Source organism: Urocampus carinirostris, chromosome 12 (assembly GCF_059441175.1).
Source record: "Urocampus carinirostris isolate Australia breed hairy pipefish chromosome 12, RoL_Ucar_1.0, whole genome shotgun sequence".
NCBI lineage: Eukaryota > Metazoa > Chordata > Actinopteri > Syngnathiformes > Syngnathidae > Urocampus > Urocampus carinirostris.
The window spans coordinates 15,755,251-15,765,965 of record NC_142360.1 but is presented as its reverse complement, the minus strand read 5'-3'; the positions used below and the strand labels follow the sequence as shown (position 1 = coordinate 15,765,965).

At 39.7% G+C, this 10,715-nt stretch overlaps 1 protein-coding gene across 1 annotated transcript; it reads right to left on the bottom strand.

Annotated features, from left to right (window-relative positions):
- Nucleotides 1–1,356: 1,356 nt before the first annotated feature.
- Nucleotides 1,357–9,566, bottom strand: serpinb1 (serpin peptidase inhibitor, clade B (ovalbumin), member 1). The gene is made up of 7 exons (XM_088349255.1): nt 9,396–9,566; nt 7,849–8,036; nt 7,622–7,759; nt 7,420–7,537; nt 7,192–7,334; nt 6,906–7,073; nt 1,357–1,778 (listed from the first exon to the last, which is right to left on the bottom strand). The coding sequence occupies exons 2-7, from the start codon at nt 8,014–8,016 to the stop codon at nt 1,371–1,373; spliced, it is 1,143 nt and encodes a 380-aa protein (XP_088205381.1). The 5' UTR covers nt 8,017–8,036; nt 9,396–9,566; the 3' UTR covers nt 1,357–1,370.
- Between the last annotated feature and the right edge of the window lie 1,149 nt (nt 9,567–10,715).

Sequence of the window (10,715 nt, the reverse complement as noted above, 5' to 3'; positions counted from 1 at the left end):
ATTTTGGTTTGTCGTACAGTCTGGTTGTACTGTGGTAAGATGTTTGTATGGTAATGTATATTCAAATGTTGAATCAAGCAAAATAAAAAAAATAGAAACAAATAAATAAATTATGAGAACTTGGGTATTTTTACTTGAAATAAGCACTAAATACCTGTCAAAGTAAACCAAAACTAATTTAAAATAATATTTTGGACTGTCACTTCACTACAGTTACCGTATTTTCCGCACTATATGGCGCACCGTGTTATAAGGCGCACCTTCAATGAATGATATATTTTAAAACTTTTGCCATACATAAGACGGTTTTTTAAGGGTTATTGTTCTATCTTCGTTATTCATTATCCGTTATCGGTCAGTTCATAATACGCTACAAAGCCTAGGAGCTGGGACACTTACTCTCAGCCAAAAGGCCAAGCTAAGGTCCCAGCCCTAAAGCCTTGCTGCGGTCATTGCGAATGCACCTACACACTGGAATAACTGAAATATTAGAGATCAGATTGCTATAATATAAGACCAGACAGTGTCCCCAATTTAACAAACCAGAGTGCAGTTTGTTAGCTACGGACTGTGTGTGTGTGTGTTAGATCATAACTATATCTCACATACCTGTCAACCTCCACAGCTCCATGCCCGTACAAACTGTAGTATTTTCCTGTACAAAATATAAAATAATCTTACACCATTTTTTTTTCCGGAATGATGCATGATGGGAAATCCCCAGGCGGCAGACGCACGCGCACAGTAGCATCAAACCGCTCGCTTCGTTTGCAACGAAAAAAACGATACCGAGATAGAGGCTTTTGCGGCGAACTCGTTTGACTTGATTGATTTGCCGTTTCGTGATAGTCGGTGTTTACCGGATGGTACCCATAATTGACGAATTTGCGTTTTTCCGTACAGATTTTTTTGTACGTCATACACGTCTTAAAATGCATAAAACATACTTTGTATGGCAAAAACATACAGGTTGACAGGTATGATCTCAAGAAAACAGCCCATCAAAAGAGGATAAAACAAGTTGTCACGCCACCTCCAGTCAAAGTAGAACAACTGTGTTCCCATTTTACCCGCATGGACATGGCGACGTGCTATTCAAATAATCCACTTTTTTTTTTACAAGAAACCGGAAGTGAAGAAAACATCACTTTTAGTGGTGCTGTGTACAATAGCGCCGCCCTGCAGTTTGGCACGTAAAATCGTGTATACGAGAGGCAAATTTTGTAATCTCGTTGCTCATACTGCCAAGTCAACACCTTTTTCATCCAGCGAGTTCTGTTTTAGTTTAAGCGTGTTTGAATATGTTGTCAAAAGAAACACAGTCTTTGTTGCATTTTTACCATTCAATTTGTTTTTATTTAACGCCGTCGCTACTGAGGAGAGGAGAACCTTCCAAGGAAAAGGATGGAGTTGGATTTATTGTGCCTCACAAAGAAAAGGAAGGGATGGTCTGCCGTGAAGTGCTCTTCTCTCATCATGCAGAAAGCGGCAAGACCAGCGGTAGCTGCTGCCGCCTCGGTGCCCTCCTCGTTGACTTCCACAAAAGCTTTGTGGGCCACAGTAGATAGAGATAGTCCTCCTTCGCCGGTCATTCCAGAAAGGTCGGCTTTTGCTGCGCAGAATATGTCTGTCATGCCCAACTTAGCCAACGGCTCATTCAGTTCGTACTCTTCTTCCAGTTTGAACTTAGGCAAATGAACAATAATTTCAGAGTGGACGTCCATGATGTCTCTGTTGGTCCACTCGTGAAGCTTTTCATGCGTGAGCTCTTTTTCCAGCTACAGGAAAATTAGACATACATATGTTCAGTTCAGATCATGAAATGATTTATACAAAAAAAAAAAACAGGATTGTTATCCCATGTTAAGATTGATTTGTCAATAACTGAAGCACCAAGTAGTTGCGATTTAGTGACTGATTACAACACTGTGGGCACAGTTTTTCATATTTTTATACATGACTTCCTTTCAGAACAGGGGTGGGTAAACTACGGCCTGCCAACAAATTTAATCCGAGCAGCAAGACAAAACTGAGATTGTCATGATTACTCATTACATTCACCTGTACCTGCCCGTTTGGCGCCAGCTGCTGCTGCTTACCTGATTGGTTCTCTTCCTATTTAAGCTCAGTGCTTTCACTCGCCCTTTGTCAGTCCGTCAGCGAACCTCTGTTTACACAAGGCAAGCATTTTTGACTCTGACTATCGTTGGTCCCGTTTTATCACCCGTTTTCCACTCGCCCGTTCCTGATTTCCCAGTTTGTCTCCGGCTACAACCAGTTTTTTTACTCCGACCACGTTCTGATCTCCCTCCCCGGCTAACGACCCAATTTTTGACCCCGACCACATTTTGATCTCCTGTCCCGGGCAACGACCTGTTTTTCCCGTCTAACCACGGTACGATCTCCCGCTCAGGAAGATCCACTTCCGCATTCAGAACACGCTCTGATCCCGTGAGAGGCTTGCTTTCCTCGTCTAGCGAACACCGGATCGCGGGCGCTGATTTTCCTCTATATCTCAGTAAATTTGTGATTAACGTTAAGCATCTGGGTCCTCCTTCTGTTCTGGTCCTGACAGAGATGAGCGCAAGAGAAAAATGAGCCTCAAACAATGACATGCAGTTTAAATATTTCCACTGGATGCTGCTAAAGTCAACCGCTTCTCCAAAAGCTGCATTTGCTGACCACCATTTATCAAACAGAGAAAATATGAGGAGCCATAGCAATGTTATTTTACTCAAAATATAAGGCACAGACATTCTGATTAAGCCATTACCATTGCTCTCAACTGGATTGCTCATACCTCAGCTTCTTAGCCTGTGTGCCTTCATGTACCCACAGAAAGACTATATTCCTCATTGCGCTCAGGACCAACATTTAAATAGCAATACATTTTTTATTGTACTTGCCTTTTTAAAATCAATTTCATTCATCAAGATTCAGTGCTTAAAAAGGGATATATTACTTTGCTATTTATTGATTTTTAATATAATTTATTCATCATTTTTGATTTGCTTTGAATTAAATTTTTATTTTTTAAATAAACATATCTTTTGTATATTTGAATGTTTCAAAAACAATTTGATGAAATTTTTTAATTGTAAACAAATAGACAATGAAACATAACTTGTGCAGGTAAATGTACATAAGAAAAATGGATTAGCATATGTGTTCTTTTTTCCTCATATATTGCAGAGAAATCAGATTTAATAGTCTCTGTTGGCTTATACAAAACATTAAGTACCGTATTTTCCGCACCATAAGGCGCACCTAAAAGTCTTAATTTTTTTCAAAAGCTGACCATGCGCCTTATAATACAGTGCGCCTTATATATGGCTCATTATTAAATCGCAAGGTCTCGCAACTTACGCAACAGCCGCCGACTCGATTTCCCCCCGAACGTGGAGTAGTCCGCGGTGTATGCTGGGATTTATATACCGGCGTTTCATTGGCTAACCAATGTGTCAATCATCAGTTAAATCGATCGCTTTTGGCTGAAGTTATTCGGAGCCTCGGATTGGCTAGAGGGCCAAAACAAACCCTGCAATTGGCCGAAAAAGATGTGTCAATCATCCGTTAAATCGATCGCTATTGGTTGAAGTTATTCGGAGCCTCGGATTGGCTAGAGGGCCAAAACAAACCCTGCAATTGGCCGAAAAAGATGTGTCAATCATCCGTTAAATTGATCGCTATTGGCTGAAGTTATTCGGAGCCTCGGATAGGCCAGAGGGCCGAAACAAACCCTGCAATTGGCCGAAAAAGATGACTGAATAGCAAGCTTGCTAAACTACGCCATAAAGAAACATGTTTCATTAGTCTGTATTTGTAAATATTTTACTCTCCTGGATTTACTACACTCACGGTTGTAAGAAGACCATGATTGCGTATCATTATTGAACGTGAGAACTTAGGTGAGCTATGCGGTTTTATATTTTCCCGGTATCTTGTTTTAGAACGATCTTGATGTTGCTGTGATGAGTTGAGTGAATTAAACTCAATTCCAAGTGTTTATTGTCATATGCACAGTAAAGTTGCGAGCGAAAAAGAAAATAGAAACTAAGGAATGGTTGGCATTTCTTGAATCCCAAGACTTTAACCTTCCGAATGATATTTGAAATGATGCATTTGAGTGACATCGTACGGACACCACATCCGCACGTGTCTACGACACGTATTTGCTTCTTTGCAAGCTTTGGGAATGTTAAGGGGGTAATCAGTTTGACTGAATCATCTGACTGTTTTGTCGACATTCCCATAGTAGCGCCTTATAATCCGGTGCGCCTTATCTATGGAAGATATAGGACCAAAAACTATTTTTTGGGGGTGCGCCCTATAACCCGGTGCGCCCTATAGTGCGGAAAATACGGTACATCAATCAGCCAAATAACCCTGCCCCCTCAGCCCAGCCCCTGTGCAATTCGCTCAACCCAATGCTGCCCGCAACGCAAAATGTTCGCCAACCTCTCACAGAATACGTGTGATTATTCTCCACTGATAACGTTTAGAGAATTCGACGATCAGCTTCGGCGAGAGGAGAAGAAGTTTAACGGAGATAGTAAAGGTAGCAAAGAAATTTTATTGTATTGTATTCTATTACTTTGATAATGTATTCTGCGATGTTCTGTAGACCTGGCAGAGGGCAGCCTGTGTTTTTTTAGAGCTGTATTTCTGACTTTTAGTTTAACAAATGTTCAAACATTTCTAATAATACTGTCATCCATCGCCACTTTGCTGCCTGAGTGCATCGCATGTTTAAAATTACTACGCGATCCATTATCCTTGATTGCACATTGCTGCTTTGTTAAGCCTGGCGGGTCTTTTTTGCTGTTCTGTCCACCAAAAAGAGAACTTTCACTCATTCAGCCACAATCCATTATCTCTCTGCAAATTGATGTTAGTGGGTACTGGCAGAGTTCACTTTTGTCAAGCCTGGTGGCTCTTTTTTCTGTTTTTTTACCCACTTAATATGAACTGTACTGGCGTGGCCTCAATCCATTATCCCTAATTCCTATCTGTTTAAGCCAGGACCAGAAGGCACTTTCTGTCAGGAAGTGTGATATTCTTAAACTGAAGTGCATTGTTGTGGCCGAGATATATTATTGCTTCTGGACTATTGGTAGGTGCAGGGGCTGGCAAAGTATTTTTTGTTTTTTCCCTTTCGGGACGCTTAAGCATGCTATTGTAGCCCACCTAAAACAAACTGCTTTGTTTTGGTTGCAATCTGTTATCCCTAGTAGATTACTCCTGAGAGCAGGGGACAAGGTAGCAAATATGTGTATCGTGTCTTAGCTTATTTTTTATTTTCTTCTTGCCTAAAATGAACTACACTCATGTGGCCGCATTCCATTATCCCCAATCCCTGTACATAGTTCCCACAGACCACATGACCCCTCCGGGGTGGCCATCTTGGATGGCAAAAGAGCTGTTTACACCACTTTACTGGTAATTATATGCAGGCAATACACAAAGAGGTAAGTATTAGTTTCAGGAGCGAGCAGCAGCAAGTCAACTGCAGGAGAGAGAGTGGGAAAGGTGAGATGGCACAACATTCATTTGGACAGGTAACTTAAAATTAGTTTTATCTGGTTATATCAGTATCAGAAATTATTTTCCCCCAATTTCATTAACACTCCACTTATTGAAACATGAATATTTTGTTTGTTTGTTTGTACATGATTCAATTATTTGTTTGTTTGTACATGATTCAAATTGAATCTTTTCTTCCGGCGCCGTCACGAATGGCAGCCACTCCAGCAGCTCCCGTGTTATTTTCGATTGTTCTCTATTGTTCTCAGCTCAGGGATGCTGCTGGAAATGTGAATTTCCCTTCGGGGATGAACAAAGTATCTATCTATCTATCTATCTATCTAGAGTTGTTTATAATTCCTTTAAAGTTTTCTAATGAAAATAAGGCACCTTTCGAACGCCAACGGTGCCGTAACCCCACACATACGTGATGGCGTTTTCAGCTGTGCTGTTTTCTGCTCTACTCCAAGTTGTCTAGGTCCTCTGTTTTCAGAATATGTGACCATTCAAGATGAGATCACCGCAAAGTAAGATAGCGATTATATAGAGCTGCACATATTCCCCACTTTGCAAAGGAGAACAAAAGAGAGGGTGTGTGCCATATATTTCGAGACAACAGCGTCAGGGCACTTTCTGCATTCCCATAACGAACCACACTGTGGAAAACAGGGCCGGATTCCAACCCATATGTGAGAAGTTGTCTTTCTGTTTTTGTCACTGGTGGTTTCCATAGTAGCAGACCGAATTGTATTTGCTTGTCATTGTTCCTCGAAGATTAAAGTTAACTCAGTCACTGAATGATGATTTTAATATTACCGATAAGCAAATTGTGTAAATTGTTTTATTTATGGGCAGTATTAGCTCGTCTTGGGATCAAGAGATCGCAGGTTCAATTCCTGGCTTCTCCGTGTTATATGTCGAAGTGACCTTGGGCAAGACACTGAATCCCTAGTGCCCCCAATAAGCAGGTCAGCGCCTTGCTATTGGTGTGTTAGTGTGTGTGTGAATGGGTAAGTGTGAAGCACATTGTAAAGCGCTTTGGGAGGTCTTCATTGACTTGAAAAGCGCTATATAAATGCAGACCATTATATATAATTTTTTGTGCGGTTCAATTTGAATTATATTAGAATTACATTTAGAATTGTCTTTATTGTCATTTATATCAACGTTGGGCAACACTGTATGCAACGAGATTAGACAACGCACTCCAGGGTAAAACATGTAATATGGAGACTTTGAAAAAAAGATAAAAGACAATCAGGATTCATCGGAAATAAAAAAATGGTAATAACATTGTGCTTGAACCTGAACCTAGAATCCCCCTGATTACGATGTCAAACCTGTGAAAACAAAAAATTATTGATCCCAGTAAACATTTGTACCTTAAGCAGTGCATCAGTGCCACCTGTAGGTTCTTCTGGAAGCAAGATGACCATGCTGAGCTCATCGTCTACATACGGCAGCTCCAAAATTTGTAGGCCAAGCTCAGGGATGTAGTTGTAAGGCAGTTTCTTCATTAAATACATCATTTCCACCTTTGGCGTCCATTCCTGACAAACATCAAACACAGACGCGTTTCGATTTCACAGTCTGAAATGATCGAAGAATCAACTCGGACTTGTTCGCTCCCACAAAGGTGCAAAGGAAGACAAGGGAACAAGCTTGGACCTGGTTAACTTTGAACGGCATATCTTTGGTGTTTGCAGGATCAAAGCGATGCTTCCAGCTGCCTTTGAAGTAGATGGCATTGACCAGAGCCAATCTCGTCATAGTGCTGACTGTCCCTGCTTTCAAAAGATCTTGAATCTTGTCTAAGAAGAATCAAACAAAAGAAAGCAGTATAATGCAAATTACGTACTTCACGTTCTAGAACCTTCTTTCGGAGATATAATGTACTCTCAGTCTTCTGTTCCACCCATTTGTTAATCTCCACCCTGGAAGCTTCTGGAGCACCAATAAAATCAACATTCTTCAGGTCGGCTTGATAGTACTTCTGCGTGGCATCAAGGAATTGCTGCAAACAAAATAATAGCACAAAGATACAGTGTGTAACATTCTGTATGCAGACATTGACAGAACCCAAGCCCTAAAAACTCACAGGTAAGAATTCCGAAGTAATTTCTCCGTAGAGGCGATTGGCCAGTTTCAAGATATACGATGCTGAAGGTGAATTAATGCCCGCGTTAAGAGTTTGGAATTCCGCATGGATGCAGTTACCAGATGGGAATGACAAGGCCTAGAGAAAGATTTTAAAACCGTCACTTTGATTTTCAAAATGCTTGCCCTCTGTACTCTACTGAAGTTATACATGGAAGAAATGTTTACCTTTGCCATTTGTGCAGCGGTGTCTCCTTTGGCTCCCAGGTAGACCATTGCCAAAGCTGAGCTGATGCTCAAAGGAGAGACAAAAATGTTCCCGGTGGGGTTTGTTAAGCTAAGGGTGCGAAGCAGCTCAAGTGCAAAAGTTGTATTGGAGATGTTGAGGGCAGCCATTGTTTATGTGACGTATTGCTCTACAATGAAAAAAAAATTGCATACTGTTACTGTTTCTGTTTGTAGATAAAAGACACTGAACTTGCACACACTTAGAGCCATAGTAGCATTTGTCAAGGTTTTTGGATTGGTCTAAAATGCTCAATCAAACTTGATTCCTGTGGGTAATCTATGTGTGTCAGAATCGATATTGTATTTAACATTGTCGCTTTCATTTGAAAAATAAGGCAAGGCAAGGCAAGGCAAGTTTATTTGTATAGCACAATTCATACACAAGGCAATTCAAAGTGCTTTACATAAATGGCAGACAGGTTAAAAACACACAATAAAAGACATTGAAAATTATAAGTTTCTCTATTGTATTTTTAAAACTTTTTAGTATTTTTGCATGTTTGAAATTGTAAACATTCCACAATGATATTTGTTATTACTATCATTATTATATTTTATTATTATTAATGTACCACGACCTCAGAACTGTGCCGCACACGCGCTAACCACTGCGCCGCCGTGCTGCCCATCATCGAAATATAAAATTTAAAATATACTAAAATTTGGCAATATATATTCTGTGTTAATGGTCTTTCTCATTGAACGTCACCATTTTTGAATGAATATTTTTACAATCGCTTGTTTATAACATTATATTATGAGTATTTTAAATACAAGCAGTATGTAACATATAAATGTGTTGAGCGTCTGCAGATGCAGAGTAGGGCACGCAATTCTCTTGGCTCATGGCAGAGGGCGATAGTGAGACCAAGGATTCTAATTTGGGTCACACCTTGGTCCCAAACAATAGACTTAGTGATCGTATTAGCAAGTTCACAGCAATTAAAGCTATCCAGTATTTTTTTTTTTTATCGGTGCATGGTCTTTTTTTCCATAATGGAGGATTATCCATCTATTGATCCTTTTGATTAAAAAGAGCAGTATGAAACATATTGCTGAGTTGAGCGTCTGCAGATGCAGAGTGAGGCACGCAAATCTCTTGCCTCAGTGCGATAGCAAGACCAAACATTCAGTGTTGGTGTACACCTCAGCCCCAAACAATATATTCAGTGCTAGTATTAGCAAGCTAACAGCATGTCAAAACTTTTTTCTTCCTGTGCATGGACTTTATTCATAATAGAACATCTTAATGTTTTTTATTCAAAAGGAGAAGCACATAGACTTAATTTATTTGTTAAGGTAAGACAATAGAATTTTTTTTCCTTTCTTAATTGTTTTTTTTGCTCTGCCAATCAAATAATTAATCACACAGTTTGTACATTACAGTCAGATTATGAATTTTTTATGTATTTATTATCCCCGCGACCCTATTGAGGATAAGCAGTGCAGATAATGGATGGATGTATTTATTATAAGCGTCACGTTACCTGTTTGTCTGTCCACTTGCGCCTGGCACACTTGAAAAGGTCACAGGTAGAAACTCTCGCAAAAGCAGACCAAGCCCCAGCAGAAACCCTCTGACTGATGTGTTCTGACTTTTGGTTCCGGTTTCAGTGACCACTCGCTGCCTGATATGTACACCAAGTGTGTCTGCAGAACAGCCCTTTGTGTCTGACTGTGGGCGTGTGTATGGGTGTGACTCATAACTCGGCGCTCATGAAGAGGGACAAAGTTGACACCAGTCAGGGTAAATAGTTCACTGCTTGCACTCAGATCATTTGTTTTGTCATTGCAGCAACAAAGCGTTTTTTTTTTCACAAACTAAACCTCCCAATGTTAATTAAACATAAATAACAAGTACGGAATTTGTGGAATTTTGAAAGCTGCATCATGTCTGGGGCTTGTCAGGTCGAAGCCAGTTACACCACACTTAAAGGGATACACAAATTGCAAAACAAAATGTGAGATAATAGTACTTGTTTTTTTATTTTATATATATATATATATATATATATATATATATATATATATATATATATATATATATATATATATATATATATATATATATATATATATATATATATATATAGTCACTGGTATATTTCAATTATATTATTGCAAGACAACCTGCGAGAAACACACAAAAAAGTCACAATCACATACCTAAAAAGAGGCGATGGCAAAAAAGGAAGCCCACCGTTCAATCAGAAGTCCCCCAACGACACGGTAAGCAGAGTTCCAATTACTAAGTGGAGATGAGCGCCAAGCATTCGCTGATTACTACAATCAGCGAATGCTTGAGCGTCTGGCTTCCCGCAACCAGCGAGCACCGGATCGCGGGCGCTGGCCTCCCTCTTTCTATCAATGAATTTGACGCCACGCATTTGGGTACTGATTCCGTTCTGGTCGTGACACCTTTGACATTTAGGGACAACTTTTTGAATTAGGATTGTCTTTATTTTCATTAATAACAACATGATGTACATTGTTTGCAACATGATTAGAGATGGCACTCCAGGGTAAACAAAAATATTTAGAAAATAAAAATGATGTAAAAAGAATGTCAGAATGAATAGGCAAAATATTTACAAGGTAGTGCTTGGAGACTGGCCTAAGTTTTAAGTGTATCGCAACAATAGTGGAATGAAAAAGAGTGCAGTAGCATTTAGCACCCATATAAGAATTGAATATGAATATCCATTTGGCTTTGTAGAAGGACAAATTATTTAACTTTGTCTAAACGGTGATCCTGCAGATTTTGCAAAGAAAACAGGTTCTTTTCCATTTCCGATGATTCTTGTTTG